The 18,047-nt window shown below is 47.5% G+C and overlaps 1 protein-coding gene across 2 annotated transcripts in view; it reads right to left on the bottom strand.

Moving 5' to 3' along the window:
• Nucleotides 1-524: 524 nt before the first annotated feature.
• The window catches only part of RTF1 (RTF1 homolog, Paf1/RNA polymerase II complex component), a 29,466-nt gene continuing 11,943 nt past the window's right edge, over nucleotides 525-18,047 (bottom strand). For both annotated transcript variants that reach the window (XM_078617019.1, XM_078617020.1), the window contains exons 8-18: nucleotides 17,473-17,650; nucleotides 15,649-15,731; nucleotides 14,955-15,042; nucleotides 14,206-14,313; nucleotides 13,047-13,124; nucleotides 12,018-12,139; nucleotides 11,159-11,216; nucleotides 10,540-10,617; nucleotides 8,102-8,197; nucleotides 6,802-6,940; nucleotides 525-1,732 (exon numbers count right to left, since the gene is read on the bottom strand). In XM_078617019.1, the coding sequence (XP_078473145.1) occupies nucleotides 1,626-1,732; nucleotides 6,802-6,940; nucleotides 8,102-8,197; nucleotides 10,540-10,617; nucleotides 11,159-11,216; nucleotides 12,018-12,139; nucleotides 13,047-13,124; nucleotides 14,206-14,313; nucleotides 14,955-15,042; nucleotides 15,649-15,731; nucleotides 17,473-17,650 (1,135 nt within the window). In that variant the 3' untranslated portion in view covers nucleotides 525-1,625. The remainder of the gene's footprint in view (nucleotides 1,733-6,801; nucleotides 6,941-8,101; nucleotides 8,198-10,539; nucleotides 10,618-11,158; nucleotides 11,217-12,017; nucleotides 12,140-13,046; nucleotides 13,125-14,205; nucleotides 14,314-14,954; nucleotides 15,043-15,648; nucleotides 15,732-17,472; nucleotides 17,651-18,047) is intronic.

Here is an 18,047-nt window from a genome sequence, read left to right as displayed (position 1 = left end):
TATCGTTGGGGGTGGAGCAGAGGTCGCAAACGGGTTGATTCCTTACCCGTACCTGTACCCGGCCGCACCAGGGTCGCAAATGGGTACACGTACCCTACCCGATACCCGGCTGGGTATCGGGCAGGGTACGGGTACAAGTATCCGATTGCGACCTCTGGGATGAAGCCATGTTGCAGGCGCGGGTGGGTTGATTCTAGGAACTTTAATTGTGAGAAGAGACAAGACTTTGGGAAATGAGTGACAAACGGTTACTCACCAGTGACTCACGGCCTACCTGTACCCGTACCCGGCCGCACCACGGTCGCAAACGGGTACCCGTACCCGGCCGGGTACGGGTAGCCAGGCATCGGGTAGGGTACGGGTATCGGGTACCTGATTGCGACCTCTGGGGTGGAGAGGTCAACCAGCAGCCAGCCAGGAAACTCGGGGGGGGGGGGGGGGCAGATTGCTTTGAATACTGTCGTAATAAATGACAGCCCCAAGCCACTACACTATGCAGTGAAATCACAATTGAAGCATTTTCATTGCATTGCAGTGTATTGATATTTTATTTCAAAAAAAAAGAGAGAGAGCAAGTTTTATGTACGTGGCTTAGAGATGACGAGAGAGCCATCATAATTTTCCCATCTTTACCGAATATTTCATTTCCCCGTCCCCACCCGTGTTGTGCGTATGAGCGGGTTTCCCCTATACACATGCCCATTCCGCAAAAAAAAGCACACTCGCCCTCTCATTGTAAAGACACAGACACAAAACTAGAACAAGATAGAGAATCAATCAAAGAGTGTTACAGCAATCACATAATACAAGCTTACTAGTCAAGTGGGGACTTTACACGGGGAAAACACGCGGGCGCGCACACACACACTCAAATTATAGAACAAAACCTCTGTAGATGACGTTCATACTTCTTAGCTTAAGTATAAAACTGCACGGAGTTTGTGAATTATATAAAAAATTCCGAGCCGTTATTGCAGGCTTAGATTTTGTTTTAACACCTTGTGTACAAGAAATACAATTAAACAAATGAGGTTAACCCATGGGTGCTATATTGACATAAAAATTTGAATTCTCTACAAAAAAGAACAATCCAAAACAAAAATAAACACTTTAAAGTAAGAGAATGTTACAGGCTTTATAATATGAACAAGTTTATCCACCATACACATTAGGCAGGGCGTTTGTCAAAAATACAGGGGGGGGTGACATTTGGAGAATAAGGTACAGCTCATTATTAATAATCATCGTTATGATGATCACCATCCAAGCCGGGTGGCACAGTGGCTCGAGAGCAAAAACTTGTAACGGGAAGGTCATCACTTCAAAAACTGGGCAGTGGGCCTCTGTAACTCACCCCCATCGTCCCTACGGAGATCATCAGTGTCCCCACTTCATGGCAAGTTCAACAGTGTACATAATTTCGATGTGCCCTGCCAAGGTAATGTGGCGTTTGCCCACCAACCCCACTGGACCAGAATCACCGGCATTGCTTATCTTGAGTAGGCAGACACCGACTTTGAATATTTGTTTTTATCACTGTCATTACGATTATCATCTTCTCTTCGACGTTGTTGGCTCACCGTGTGGGGCGCGTGCGTGCGTGCGTGCATGTGGGGGGGGGGGGGCTAAATGAGGCCCCGTCGCTTCTTGTAGTCTTCCAGGTTGAGGGAACGGCGAGGGCCGCCGTCTTTCACGGGAGGTGGCTTGGAAACGCCGCTGTTCGACTTGGACTCTGCACAGTGAGGGGGAGAAGATGGGAGAGGCCGTCAGTGACTGCACGGGGGGAAATGGAGACGGAGCTTCAAGGAGCATGCTGCAGGAAATAAAAACTTGTCAGATTAGGTGGGGGTGGGGAGGGGTTTCATAACTTTTTAACAATTTCATCCTGTCTTCTTCTTGGTTCTTTCGGTAAAGTCACGTAGAAGGGAAGTAATAAAATAATAAAAAAAAACATAAGAAAATAATTCTCACGACGTTTCGGCCACAACGCAAGCAGCCGTCCTCAGGTGAAACCAGGTCTGTCGAGGCGACAGTGTCTGAATGAGAATTATTTTATTATGTTTTATTTTTATTATTTTATTACTTCCCTTCTACGTGACTTTACCAAAAGAACCAAGAAGAAGACAGGATGAAATAATTCTCATTCAGACGCTGTCGCCTCGACAGACCTGGTTTCACCTGAGGACGGCTGCTTGCGTTGTGGCCGAAACGTCGTGAGAATTATTTTATTATGTTTTATTTTTATTATTTTATTACTTCCCTTCTACGTGACTTTACCGAAAGAACCAAGAAGATGAATCCCTGCAGTCACGAAAGCTTTAAATCGAAATTTCATCCTGATTGTGCTTTCAGTGTCTGCATGTATGTCGGACTTCTTTCGCACCGTACGTAGCCAACCGTGCCAATCGGAGGTGCGGTCACGTCATGAGGCGGAGGAATCCGCGTGGAAATCTCGCAAAGCGTTGCGACCCTTCGTGCGGAGGCAGATATCACAGAGCTAACTCTGAGATTTTCTAAGAACGACCTCTGGGCAATTCTTCACCATCCGTACCGCACACGTAAGTAATGTTAGTCGCACGACAGTCAAAATTTGATTTTAGTTATCAGAGCTGAAATTTAGCCCAATTAAATGCAGAACCAAAATTAAATTTTACGGGTTTTTTTTTGTTGGGCGACTGAACTAAGACCATCAACTTACTACACTTCAGAACCCTGTTTACTCACAGGGAGATGCTTGGATTGGAACCCACGATCTATTTTTAACTGACAATTTTTTTGTCAATAGACAGTAGAAAGGTTATGCCAGGAGATGAAAGCCATTTTTTGTTTAGAATTTATACGGGCGAGTGGCGTGGCATCAACTTGCGAGGACACGGCTTCCAAAAAGGTGTTAGAGTAGAAAGGGGTGTGCTTTTTACACGCTTTTTATTAACTCACTGTCTGTTGTTATTGTCATATCCTCAAATCTTGTAACTCAATTTTATCCCACTTCCCAATGTGGTATCGACTGTCATACTGATGACAATACTAGATTCTATCATAAAAAATAGATATTTTAAAACATTCTTTTTTATATGTTATGTTTCGGCTTGGCTCTAATTGCCCACGATAAACTGACGTTGGCTGTAAATGACCACGGTCCCTTACGTCATGGCAAGCTTCGGGGCCACTTCCTGGAGTCGTGGAGTAATTTTATTACTGGTACGGTACATTTCATTAAAGCGTGTTTAAAAAAAGCTTTATGAAATATTACTTATTTCCAGATTCTCTTGCATCTCTACAGCTACACTGGGCTGCTTCATGTGGAAAATGTAGGTGCATCGGTAAAAAGGATAACTGTGCGCATAACAGGGCACCCGAAAAGAGAACTGGCCGGGGATGTCTCTTCAATGCTTTAAGACGGCATTTGTTTGCAAAGAAATGCGAAGCTCAAGTGCGACGAATAAATTAGACCGACTCCAGCCTCCAACAACGGAATCCGTATGCTCGCTGGCAACTTGTTCCCCCGTAGCGTGCCCGATGCCAGGAAACGTGCCGCTTAGAAAAGTAGGTCAAGCAGATGTTGGGGGAGAGAAAAAAAACACTTCTGCAGCTGTGCAGTCGAGACACACACGTGCAAACACCCCCCCCCCCGCACACAACGGCTCGTTCAGTGACATCGCCAAACTAAACTTTGAAAAGGTTGCGATGCTAGGGATTGTTGCCCTCCGTTACATCCCCCCCCCCACCGAAAACTGTGCCATCAGAGTCGAGGGCACGAGGATAAGAGAGGGCATCCGTCTCAAGGAACTTCCCTGAAATACCGCTCAAAGTTGCGTGGGAACTACCGTGAAAGAAATGCCACAAAACTAACGGTGTCTCTTTTTGGGAGTGTCTTTGCTGCCGAGACCACCCCAAAGACCTTCCCCTCTTCTCTCCGCCTATGACCGACTCTACCAATTACTTAGCGAGACGTTGACTACCTCGCCTGGTACACAGGAGGTCGTGGGTTCAATTCCGATCCTGATGCCTGTATATTTGGAGTTTGCGTGTTCTTCCCGTGGTCGTGTGGATTTTTCTCCGGGACCTTCGATTTTTCTCTCCACATTTGGAATCAAAATCACAATTTTAGAGCGTTTGGCTGCGATCAATTTCCACGTGATGAGCCCACTTCATTGGTTGAGCTATCAATTGTGGCCAGGTCGCTTCTGAAAAAGAGTTAAAAAGCTCAGTCAGTGGGGCCTTACCTGGTAAAATAAAAAATAGTTTAATCATCAAGTAATTTCGTATTCATCTTTCTGTATATGTCTTTTCACCGTCAACCAGGCTGGCAAGAAATCCCCAAGACGTCGCTCCAAGCGATAGTGGCCGATGCTCAAGACAAACGATTGGGAGTGGCGCCTCCCACGGCGGACGATCCGCCGTGGAGAGATGGAGGAATGAAATCAGCATGTGCGCAACTGCTAGATGGACCGTCGGATCACGAGACCGCGAGAGATGCCGACGAGTTTTTGGGGAAGGGCTTCATCCAGCAATGAATTGATCGTGGCTGATAATGACAATGGGTGCCTGATATTTGAACCAAACACCCCTAAAACAGTGCTGGCTCAGAGTTCTGACACAGCTGACGAAGTGCCCTTCGAGTCACCTCATGCCAGGGTAGTTCAAACAGTTCCATGCAAGGCGTTCGCAGCTGTGGGTGCCGACAAAAACGCCAGACATGCAGCTCGCATAAACATTATGCAGGGGAGCCGCCATGAATCAACTGCATGCAAATGAATCCGATTTGAGGCTTTCATTTTATGTGCTGCCAAACATTTGAAGAACAATATTTCGTCAAGGCACTGTTCTTTGAAGTGAAGTTTTATTTTTTATTTTACTTTTAACAGGCTAAAGTACCCTCTTCCAAGACGTTTGGCCAGTGTGGAGGCAGCCAAATAACTTCTAGAGGAGGTCTCTGAAGCTCTCTCTGCTGCAGTATTTTTACATGCTAATTGTAATGTTTTTGCATCGCTCAGTCGCCCTGCCAGGTCTCCCTTGCGATAAATTTTAAACTACATCAGGGGTCTCGAATGTTCTTTGTGTAAAGAACGATATGAATGAGTGGTCAATGATCAGTCGCACCCATTGCACACAGAGCGCTTGCCACAAGTAAACCACCGATACCTTGCTGATCTCGCCATGGAGCATAAAACATCACGCAAACTCCGGTCATCCTCGCAGTGACTTTTGTCTAGCCAGCCAACAAAGACGGTCCCCGCATCGCGCGCTTTCAGATGCGCTTCTGCAGCCGTCTGGAACGCTCGTCCTTCCGATATGAGGAAGCCACTGGAGCCATGCACTTTTAAATCACCTGGGTTGAAAACCAATTTCTTTAGGACTGATTATTGTATTTATTCGTGCTTCCTCCGCATCTCCGACTAGCACGGTTGGCTACGTATGGTGCGAAAGAAGTGCAACATACGTACAATAATAAAGCAAGGCCCATCGAAAACGGAATTGTTCCGGTGTTATTTCGAGTCTGTTTGCACGATCAAGTATGGCTGTTGTCTGCATGGTGTTTTGAAGATGCAAGCCGAAGGAAGACAAAACCTGAAGCTTCATTCGCGAGGACCCCAATATAGTTCAGCACAATAGCAGCGGCAGCGCTAGGCACACAAGCAAATCAAGCAAAGGCTGTGGGTAGCTCAAGGGGCCCCTGGTTTATGAATCAATAAATATGAGCTCAAATTCGAGTCCTAATTAACATAACAAGCTAATTATCATAAACAAACCTATCAGTCTCTTTCATCTCTCATCTCTATTGTTCGTCTATATTTCCTTTACCTCACTCCATTTCCTATCTCTCTCTAGTCATCTCAATCGGATGTTGTAAAATGAACGGTGGGATTCATGCCTGCTACCAGAGCGCCCTCTCGTGGTGAATGATGAAGCTTGCCAATTTCAGTGTTCTCCACTAATTTTCAGAGGGCGGGGGGGGGCACTTTCGCCGATAAGACATCACCAATGTGAGCGCCGCACGTCAGGGGCTGCACGAAATGCCACTAGGGGCCGTCAGTGGTCCACAGACCTTGCAATGAAGAACGCTGTGCTCAAGTGCATCAGGACACGGTGGGAGCATGGTGGGAGCGTGGTGGGAGCGTGATGGGAACGTGGTGGAAGCGTGGTGAGAACATGGTGAGAGCGCGGTGGTGGTGGGAGCGTGGTGGGAGCGTGGTAGTGGAAGCGTGGTGGGAGCGTGGTGAGAACATGGTGGGAGCGTGGTGGGAGCGCGGTGGGAGCGTGGTGGGAGCGTGGTGGGAGCGTGGTGGGAGCATAATGGTGGTGGGAGCATAATGGTGGTGGGAGCATGGTGGGAGTATGGTGGGAGCATGGTGGGATAGTGGTGGGAGCATGGTGGGAGCGTAGTAGGAGCATGGTGGGAGCATAGTGGGAGCGTGGTGGTAGCGTGGTGGTAGCGTGGTGGTAGCGTGATGGGAGCGTGGTGGGAGCGTGGTGGGAGCGTGATGGGAGCGTGGTGGGAGCGTGGTAGGAACATGGTGGGAGCATGGTGGGATAGTGGTGGGAGCATGGTGGGAGCGTAGTAGGAGCATGGTGGGAGCATAGTGGGAGCATGGTGGTAGCGTGGTGGTAGCGTGGTGGGCGCGTGATGGGAGCGTGGTGGGAGCGTGGTGGGAGCGTGGTGGGAGCGTGATGGGAGCGTGGTGGGAGCGTGATGGGAGCGTGGTGGGAGCGTGGTAGGAACATGGTGGGAGCGAGGTGGGAGTAGCTGGCACCTCCCGTCAATTCAACGGAGCGCCTTCACTCCCGCTGGTGGCTGACCTGTCATTGGGACTTGGAGGTCAATCTTGATGTCAAAGTCATGGGCCCTGAAGAGGTCGTCAGATTCATCTCCATGAGCCCTGGCACCCGAGGAATCCTTGGCTCCGCCCCCCGACCCAGCCTCCCGTTGTAGGAGTAACTGAAAGAAAAACACGATTAACTTCACGTATCTTAGAGTGTAGTTCTTCCGCCGGGCGATCCACTCTTGATTTTTGGGTGAGATTTAGTAAAGATCTAGCCACGCTTAATGCCGTAACATCCTCCACCACCCAACACAGCCAAACTAAATGAGAATGTGGATCCAATTGCTAAAGTTTGTTGTGAGAATCGTTCTTAAACTTCCCGGCGAGCTGAAACGATAATATTTAGCACCTTAAAACGCTTGTTTCAGGGACAAATTAATTTTGATTGGCTGTGTAGGATGAAGGAAGGTTTTGAAGGACATTAAATTAGGTCAGAACATTCGTTGGTGTAACCAAAAAAAATATTATGAACAATAAATATTTTACAAAACGAGCTCGACCATGAGTTTTTGGTTCGCTACCGGGTGTTGTTCGGCACGATGTCCGACGTTCTGCTCAACGTGCTGGAAGCTTCCTCAAGAATTATTGCTCCCAGCACGTGGAACGACATGTGCGAGGAAACCGGAGTACCCGGAGAAAAGCCACGAGCGCGAGGGGGATAATACTCAATCACCGCACGGATGGAACGGTTGGAAATCGATCCACCTGCTCTCCTGTCATCATACCCTAGCAAGCCAGACTTGGACGCCCACGGCTAAGAGAGCTTCACCAATTTGTGTGAGCCACCGACCCCTGGCCTCCCCACAGTGCTGTATCGCAGGCGAGCAGCACAGCCGCCAGCGACATAATATTTCGTTGCAAATGCCCGGCTGTTATATATATAGGGGAATGGAAGGGACGTTGGAGAGCTAAAAAAGGGGAGAGGAGGAGGGTGCAGGAGGGTGGAGAAGCGTAGAGAAGGGTAGAGAAGGGCGACAGCAAGAGGGGAAAAATCTGAATGTTTATTTACGTCCAGTAGAGGAGGGTCATAAAGTTACGACAAGTTACGACAACAAACAAAACAACGATCGGAGTGCAAAGCATAGGAAAGGAAAGCAAAAGACGAGAGGGAAGATAAATGGGCATCTATCAAAAACCACAGAGTGCAGAAATGGAATCGGGTTACAAGCGATTTAATAAAAGGGGACCATATTTTAGTGTGCACTGCCACCGATCCCTGCGGCAAGAGGCCCCGCGCGCACGTCCTGCTAAAGGAGAGAGAGCACGCATCGACTCACCGCTCGCCCAATCTCAATCGGATTGTCCGACTCCAGCTGTCCGTACTTGGCGTTGAGCTGAGCCCGGATCGCGGCCTGCACGGCTGGATCACGCGCCTGTGGGCAGAGCGTCGTGTCAACAGGGCAGCGCGGTGCACTGCGGTGAGCGTGGTATTATTTTTGACAATACCGTTCGACGCAACGTGTTTATGTGATGAATGTCGCGGTATATCAGTTTTCTGTATTTTGTTTCACACATTTATCGTGTTATTTTTCTGCTTTGATGTACTTCAAGTACTAATGTATTGTTTAAAAGTTAAGCAACTGCACTTCACTCAATATAAGCCTACGAACTCCGGTCATCCTGGCAGTGGCTTTTGGCTCGCCATAGAACAAAGATGGTCACTGCATCACGCGCTTTCAGATGCACTTCTGCGGCCATCTGGAATGGCCTTCCTTCCGATATTATGAAGTCACTGGAGCTATGCAGTTTTAAATAATCTAAATTGAAAACGAATTTCTGTAGAACTGCTTTTGTGCGTCTTCTTGGTTCTTTCGGTAAAGTCACGTAGAAGGGAAGTAATAAAATAATAAAAATAAAACATAATAAAATAATTCTCATGACGTTTCGGCCACAATAAAGACCAGGTCTTCACCTGAGGACGGCTGCTTGCGTTGTGGCCGCAACGTCGTGAGAATTATTTTATTATGTTTTATTTGTATTATTTTATTACTTCCCTTCTACGTGACTTTACCGAAAGAACCAAGAAGATGAATCCCGGCAGTCACGAAAGCTTTAAATCGAAATTTGTTTTTGTGCGATAAGCACTGTTGGCTACGTACGGTTTGGCAAATTGTAATTCTGTCTTTGGCGCTTTAACTTCTGGTTTCCCTCCAGGTTCCATCCTGGGGGGCCCTACTAGTCTGCCTCTACATGGCTCCACTCGGTCCAATTTTTTCTGCCGATTCGGTATCAACTACTGTGCCGATTAGCTTGGTGGTTCATGTACGGTGTGAAAGAAATTCAACATACTATTGGTTTGGCTGCTGCAGCTCCTTGCTATTAAAATGTCTTCCCTTTATTACTGCTAACCCTACTTCCTCCCTTTGTTGTTGCTAATCCTACATAATACACGGGCATAATATGACTTTGAGACCCCTCCCACCTCCTACGCATTCCACAAGTAGTGACTAATCCCATATCTGCATTTTCCATAAATATGTTAAATTCCTCTGTTGATATGCAAATTCATTTGTCAAGGCGCCCTTCCTCCTCTAACCCAGCTTAAATATACGCTGCCAAGCTTGGTGGTGTTAATGTAGACGCTGTCTTTCCGACAGACCTGTTCTTCACCTGAGGACGGCTGCTTACGTTGTAGCCGAAACGTCGTGAGAATTGTATTTTATTATGTTTAATTGTTATTATTTTATTATTTCCCTTCTACGTGACTTTACCGAAAGAACCAAGAAGGTGAATCCCTGCAGTCACGAAAGCTTTAAATAAAAAAATACTACATACTGACACGTCCTCCTTATATATGAAAGTGTTATTGGCCAATTAACGAATGCTTATATGCTGTCATAAAATGATTATGTTATATAATCACCCAGCCGTTAATTACTCTTGAATGTTTTTCAAGCACTAATGTAATGGGTAGTTTCTATGTTGTACACCATCCTACAGGTGTTTGGATCTTCTCGATTGCTTATTCACAAAAATATTTAAGATAACAGAATAATAATCTGAAAAAATCTGGATACAAATGAGAGAATGGAAACAAAAATGGAGAAAAATCCGCTCACTTGACGTGGCCTCTCAGAGATTTTAACATTTCCACAGTGAATGAATAACACGTGGAAAACACGTTTTGTTCGTGACAATGACACAAGAAGCAAGATCGTGTCTCTCAAGTGGGGATTAAAACGCCAGAAGACCGATGGAGCAAGAGTACTGAATTTAAAGGATGACCGAGAGTGCATAACGATAACATAGATTAATTAATGGAATCGCTTTAGTCATTGCCTGTTCATACACCTTCAATCACCTCCTGCCTGTGTTATCGGGGTTTCTCTGCACGGCTCTCCGATGTGTTATTGCGCTGTGCCGTGCGTCATTGGGCACGCCGTCTGACATTCCGCTCCACGTTCTGGGAGCTTCTCCTACGCCCAAGAAGCTCCCGGCGGTGTGGAGCGAAACGTCGGGACATCGTGCCGAAAAACTCACGGCACATCGTCCGAGACGCATCCCGAGAGGGCCGTCGATCGGCCTCTTCTGGTAAAATGAACCACGAAGCGGCGCCGAATGGAAAGCCAGGGAAAAAAAAACTCACGAGGCCGAGTCAATGATGCATGAGCGGAGGGCTGCTACGCACCACCAAAGCCCTGGGTGTTTGTCCCAAGGTCATTGCTCACTGCCTGGCCCTCGCTGTGTGTTTTTCTCAGCTTGGTGCAGTGCTTACATTGGACACCATGGTGGGCTTGCACTGCCTCCGAGTGAACGGGTCCATTTTCTGGTTCTTCATGTTTACAACCTCTGCCTGTTGAATTCGACGCACGCCATCATTATTGCGGGGATGGAAAGAAAAAAACACACAGTTGCTATGTTGTTGTCTCGACGTGGGCTTCCAAAACAGCTCCAAAAGATTTCGCTGCCCGAGTTCATCGGCCCAGATTTTCTTTACGTGTCAAAGGTATCTGCGTACTCGTGCGAGCAATCGCTCTCTCAGAACGAATCTCTATCGATGCCCCCCGCCGAGATGAGACACTTTAATTGCATATCGTACGTTTTGAGACGTGTTTTTTATGACGTATTTATATTTTAACATTGCGAAGTATTTACACGTTACACAATACCATTCATATTTAATCACCGGTGGCTACCCAAATTGGAACCCACGACCTCAACAGCACCGGCTCAGTGCTCTGACCACTGCACCACCCAGCCACCTCGAAGGCACATTGCGGTAGATGTAGAAGCTCCAGTGGTTGCAGGTATCACGTGAACAAATTACACACAATGGCATAGCCAATTATATAAATGATATTCATTAACGCGTCATTACATGCCTACCGCCATACCTGCATGGCTTTTTCCGACTCCACAATGTTCCACTCTCGATTCCTTTGGTTGATATAGCTGCAGACAATCATGCATTGGTTACAATATTTTGTTAAGACAAATTTCACGTGTGTACCGAAAGGTCATAAAATGTGGTACGTGTATAATATGGTGGATAGCCGAGTGAGTGAATGAGTGAGCAAGTGAATGAAAGAATGAGCGAGTGAATGAATGAGTGAGCGAAAAAGAGAGTGAGCGGGTGAGTGAGCGGATGAGTGAGACAGTGAGAGAATGAGCGAGTGAATGAATGAGTGAGCGAGAAAGAGAGTGAGTGAGCGGGTGAGTGAGAGAGTGAGCGGGTGAGTGAGCGAGTGAGTGAGCGGGTGAGTGAGCAGGTGAGCGAGTAGACTGAGTGAGCAAGCGAGTGAGCTAGAGAGCGAGCGAGTGACTGAATGAGTGAGTGACTGAGCAAGTGAGTGAGTGACTGAGCAAGCGAGTGACTGAATGAGCGAGTGACTGAGCAGGTGAGTGAGCGGGTGAGTGGCAGGTGAGTCAGCGAGTGAGTAAGCAGGTGAGTGAGCGGGTGACTGAGACAGTGAGAGAATGAGCGAGTGAATGAATGAGTGAGCGAGAAAGAGAGTGAGTGGGTGAGTGAGCGGGTGAGTGAGTGAGCGGGTGAGTGAGCGGGTGAGTGAGACAGTGAGAGAGTGAGCGAGTGACTGAATGAGTGAGTGAGTGACTGAGCAAGTGAGTGACTGAGCAAGCGAGCAAGCGAGCGAGGGACTGAGCAGGTGAGTGAGCGGGTGAGTGAGTGAAAGCGCGAGCGAATGACCGAGTGAGTGGGTGCTCGAGCGAGCAGCAGTGAGCGAGCGAGCGGACCTGATGGCGGAGATGTTCTTTGTGCGAATGCGATCGAGGGCCTCCGCTCGCTCCTCCAGTTCGTTCATCTTGTCCTGGATCTCGCGAGCGCGGTCTTCGTTTCCACCCTCCTCCGCCATCGCCTAAACCGTCAAAGCGCACCACACGCCAGTCACCAAATCAAGGACCGCCGGCCACTTTACCAAACCATTTACAGACACAACAGTCCCCCAAGATCGTCACACGCCATTTCACCAGACCAGTAACGGTCACACCAAATTATTTGCCCCCTTGCAACATTGACGGTCACCCCATTCAGAAAATTGTGAACCGCCGCAACAATCACAAAAGTGTCAGGCTGTCACACAATTTTCCAAAGCTCGCTGGGCCCCATTCACGAAAACCGTTTAAACTGTAACAACGTTACCAAACTGATTACCAAACCGTTAACTGCTGCAACCTTAACAGCTCTCTGTTGCACGCTGCAATGCATTGTGGAGGAGGTTAATGTGCATTGTGTATAAATCATCGCACGCAACTTTCCAGGCTACGAAACATCGAATAGCAGGCAGCGAGCAAGTAGGTTAGATTACTGGCTTATGTGTAGGGGATTGGCCAGACATCTCAAACGATGACCCCCCCCCCCCCACCCCCTATGAAATAAAGTATCGACACGCGAGGAAGTGTCATTTGGTAAACAATATATATTGTAGACTATATATATTAAATTCAAGAAAAGTATGAACCCTTATCCATTTTACTTTCAGTAATGCTGTTTGCTTTTGGCCACTTGGTAATTTGAGCCTTAGGTCCTGCACTCAACAACTTATGATGATGATGATGAAAAACTTAAATATATAGTGTGCCAGCACCATGGTCAACATTTTCCAAATTTGAAAAAAAATAACTCGGCAATGACTTAATTTATAGACACGAAGCAATCGTCACCCCCCTGATGCGAAAACTTGGCAGGACTCTTCATAAAAACGAGACTTGCCGAGTCTTTCCCGGGTGACCGGCCGTGATGACAATAACAAATGACGTAAATACCTTATCCTTCATCAGCTCAGTTTTCTTCATGGCGTAGTTGGCAGGGTTTTTCCTGAACTTATCCTTTTCTTGGACGATCTGCGATGCGTCAAACACGCGGGAAAACACAACACAACTGGCAAATCACAATGCTCTCACTGCAACAATCTGTATTAAAAGCGTGCAAACTTTTAACTGGCTGCGCAACTGGTTAAATTTACAAGATCAGCAAGGAAATATTTTATTTTTATGACACATGCCTTAAATATGCTCTCAATAGCATCCCTACGATAATGTACACTGAGGAGGCCCTCTCCATGCCATGCCGGTCTTGGTGGTTGTTTGACCATACTTCACCACTCTGGTCAGTGCGGGTTGGTGAAATCCACTGTAATGCTATACAAAGAAAAGCAATGTCCTCCAATTGGATTGGAGCACAGGATAGTCTTCATGTCTATTGGCAGTTCCAACCTAGTGGTTGAAACATCTGCATGACAACCAATGTCTCTGTATCCCAGAAACCAAAACACGCCGCTACAATGCTCCACTGACGGCCAATGCAGCACCCGCTACGTCCCCATGCCCCCTCCCTCACTTCAATAATCTTAGCCACACTAATCAGGTACGAGGGGAAGTTTTCCCCCTGGGAATTGTCAATGCTACGTTTCTACTTCAAGCGTGCCCAGTCGCCTGTTGTCTTTGAGTAGTTCTGAGCGTGCACAGTCAACGCATGAAATCCTAGCGTTATCAAAGTTTAGCGTAAATTGACCCTTTCCCGTACCGAGACGTCTGCAAGTTGCAGGGTGGGTCCCGTTCACCGCCGAATCTCGTAACGAGCAAGCAGTTAGCATTAATTTTATTTAGAGGCACAGCGCCGCTCTTATTAAAGACATTGCACTCACCGCTGAGAACCTTGGCGCCACGACCGCACTCTACGATAGGGGGCGCCAAACTGTTTACTTCCGTACACGTACGTCATAGTACATCGGAAAGGAATCGGAAGAAAGAAAAACTGATGACGTACACGTACGTCATCGGAATGGGTAAGGATTAAAGTGCGGTCTGCCAAACGCATTTGAGACTCCTAATGGGCCACTGTGTAGGGAAACGGTTCCCAGTCGCCGTTGTGCGCACGGAGAGGGGGGGGGGGGATACGTGAACACGAGGGCTATGCACTCACGTGCTCCACGTCCTGGTCGTTGAACTTGTAGTCGTGGGCGACCTTGATGTCCTGACGCTTCTTATTGATTTCGTCCAGGGTCGGCAGCTGAAGCCCTCCCAGCATCATCTGAGTGAAACCGGGCGGAGCAATGCATTTTCAGACGATGCATCGTAGTTCGGGCCGTAAATACGCTCCGTACTAGACAACGCCTTTCGCTTTGAGGGGGATAATGCTGCCATGGTATAATGGTGGGAAGCATACTGGACTTGCGATCCAGAGTTTAGTTTAACACGTAGGCTTTCGCGACCAATATTATCCATAATAAAGGTTTTTTTTGGGTTAGATGGCGTAAATACAAATGTGTTGTTATCCCACCACCACCCAACACAGCCAATTACACAAATGAGTACCTGGTGCGGTGTGTAAACATCACACCAGGTACTCATTTGAGGCTGAGTCGACCAAGGGGAAGCCCAGGACCGGATCAGATAATCGCCACTGGTGTTGGCCGTGAGCGAGAATCGAACTCGGGTCGCCGGGTACATAGCGAACTGCGCTAACCGCTGCACTACCGCTCCCTAAACTCTCTATCATTACACACACACACACACAAGTGTGCGCGTGCACGGGCACCGGCCGGCGAAGGGCCTCACACATCAAGAGTCTCCTATAGCCGAGTGGCACCGGCCGGCGAAGGGCCTCACACATCAAGAGTCTCCTACAGCCGAGTGGCGCACACAGCGCCGCCACCGCCGCCGTCGCCTTACCGCTTCCTTCCACTTCTGGAACTCGTTGTCGGTGATGTCCTGATTGGAGACGAACTCGAGCCGGAATACGCGCTCCTGGTTGCCGTGGCTGGGAGGAGACAACCGGCACAGCGCACACGCAAGGCCTCTGGGTGTTGGTGTGCTCCGATACACGTGTACACACGAACAGCGTCCTTCACTGTGTCCAATCACTGCTGGATGAGGGCCCCTCCCCATGTCGGCCGTACTCCACCAAGCCGGTCAGTGCGGTTTGGTGACGATACGGAGCGTATGGGAGAAGCGCAGTACAGGAATGGATTGTTCTGCATTGCCCTCCGCTGGCAACGCAAGTTTCATACACGATGGTCACCCATTCATGCGCTATCCAGGCTCAACCCGGCTTAGCTTCCGAGATCTGACGAGATCGGGAGGGACATTCAATTCAATGCACCTCATGCCAGGTGGCCTCCATTTTACATGTCCTGCAAAGAATATCCTTCACATGACAATCAAAGCCAAGTTTTTAATTATTTTGAGCTGGAATGTCTCGAATTAAGCGGCTATTTTTTTTTTTAAACACGACGCTTTATTGATGCAGTCGTCGGGGTAACCGGGCTGAGGCCATCAACTCGCTACACCTGAAAACCTGGAGTTTAATTGGGGGGCGAGCCGTTTAATCTAACGCTGTGAGAGACACAAACACGGCAAGCCTCACCGTAACCGGAGGCCCTTGTTGGTGCGTGTCGTCCCCAGCTGGTAAATCTTCCCCGTCTCCATCATGCCCGTCACCTCCGCCACCTGCTCGCAACCGGCACCCACCCAAGGGAAACGAGACCATGTCACTTCGCTGATAATGTGGTAAAATAACAAAATGTAAATGTCGATTTAAAGCTTTCGTGACTGCAGGGATTCATCTTCTTGGTTCTTTCAGTAAAGTCACATAGAAGGGAAATAATAAAATGATAAAAATAAAACATAATAAAATACAATTCTCACGACGTTTCGGCCACAACGCAAGCAGCCGTCCTCAGGTGAAGACCAGGTCTGTCGGGGAGACAGCGTCTGAATGAAACACCACCACGCTTGGAGCGTATATTTAAGCTGGGTTGGAGGTGGAAGAGCGCCTTGACAAAAGAATTTGCCGAGTGTGCCGCTGGACGGGAGGTGATTGGCCAGGCATTGTGACGTAATTGTCACCGTCAGCTGCGTCACGCTGGGCGCGGCTTGGAAGGGGTTGCCAGCTTTTGGGAGGCAGGATTTGGGGTGGCCACCATTTTTAAAGGAGGCCCAAGTAATCGACCCCAAAAAAGGAGTTCATTATAATAAAAATAAAACATAATAAAATAAAAAAGTAATATTTTATTATTGTATTATATTACTTTATTATGTTTAATTTTTATTCAATTTTTATTTTTATTCTTTTATTATTTCCATTCTACGTGACTTTACCGAAAGAACCAAGAAGATGAATCCCTGCAGTCACGAAAGCTTTAAATCGAAATTTGAGTTCATTATAATTTTACAAGCGTGTTTTTTCTGGGTTAGGACGTATGTTTGAACATTTCCTTTCTCAAGCTTTCACCATTCACGACTGCTCGCATCTCCACCTTAACTCCTGAAGGGTTGGAAGATGCCCACTTGAGAAAGGCCCACTTGACGGAAGAAATTCTCAACACTCAGCCTAACCCGCAAGATTATAGTGACTGCAATAACCGGCGTGTTGGATTACAATTCAGAGTCGAATAATCGACCGAGCTGCGTAACCGTACAAGCTCTAGATCAGTGGTTCTCAACGGGGGGCACGCGCGAGATGATTCATGAATGTGTGAAAGTCATTGGTGACTAATAATGTATGAATATGCACAAAAAAAATAACCACAATAAAATTTGAATCCATATGGTAACCTAGAACGATGTAAAATACCTTTTTAAACTCATTGATCATAAACAATTTACGTCATGCATGCAGAGCATCCGTTTATTTTGTATTTGCTTGCAGTTACTAGCTTGTTAGGGATACCTCAGAAAAAGGACAATTATTTAAAATATTGACGTTCGTTTTTTTTATTCACTTGCAGTTACTAGCTAAATTTCGATTTAAAAGCTTTCATGACTGCAGGGATTCATCTTCTTGGTTCTTACAGTAAAGTCACGTAGAAGGGAAATAATAAAATAATAAAAATAAAACATCATAAAATACTATTCTCACGACGTTTCGGCCACAACGCAAGCAGCCGTCCTCAGGTGAAGAACAGGTCTGTCAGAAAGACAGCTTGGCAGCGTATATTTAAGCTGGGTTTGAGGAGGAAGGGCGCCTTGACAAAGGCATTTGCATATCAACAGAGGAATTTAGCATATTTATGGAAAATGCAGATACTAGCTAGTTAGGATACCTCACAAAATGGACAACTGGTTAAAATACTGACGTTCATTATACAAAATTCAACAAGGGGTCAACACAGTAGCCAAAAAAAAAAGGTTGAGAACCACAGCTCTCGATGGATGCGAGCGAGCGGTGGCAAGTGACTGTGCGACGCACCCGGTACACGGGCTTGGCGTTGTTGTTGCCGATGCCAATGCGGACGAAGCAGCCGATGGCCGTGCGCTCGAAGAACGGCATGTGGCACCAGCGCTCCATCTTGTGCCGCGACAGCCGGATCTGGTTGAGCTCGTCCTTGGATGACACCAGCGTCGTCTTGGGCGCCGACTCCTCCTTCCTGCGGCAAGGATTGTCGTTGTCACCGCTGTCGTCATCATCGTCATAATCATCATCAGCAATCTATCCACTGTCGGATGAAGGCATTCCCACGACTAACGACCCTGGCTTGGAGGTGGATGGGTAGCCTGAGGGGCATTTCAAGACCCGTGTCAGAACACCGAGCCAGCACCGATCGGGGTCTTGGATTCGAATGTCACGCTCCCATCATCGCCATCGTCATCAGCTGTGACCAATCCACTGCTGGATGTACGGTATAGATTTCAGCATACATGGCTGGCTCCTTAATAAGGGGGGGGGGGGAAGCTTTTGATTGGTTCTTATTAATAGGCTTTTAGTGATGTTAACGTACTGCCTCAAATATGCGGTAGCAAAATTCCATTCGAGGGCGGAACCAA

The sequence above is a fragment of the Lampetra planeri genome, chromosome 52 (assembly GCF_965212315.1).
Source record: "Lampetra planeri chromosome 52, kcLamPlan1.2.h2, whole genome shotgun sequence".
Lineage (NCBI taxonomy): Eukaryota > Metazoa > Chordata > Hyperoartia > Petromyzontiformes > Petromyzontidae > Lampetra > Lampetra planeri.
The sequence above is the reverse complement of the archived record's forward strand: the minus strand, read 5'-3'. Positions and strand labels throughout refer to the sequence as shown.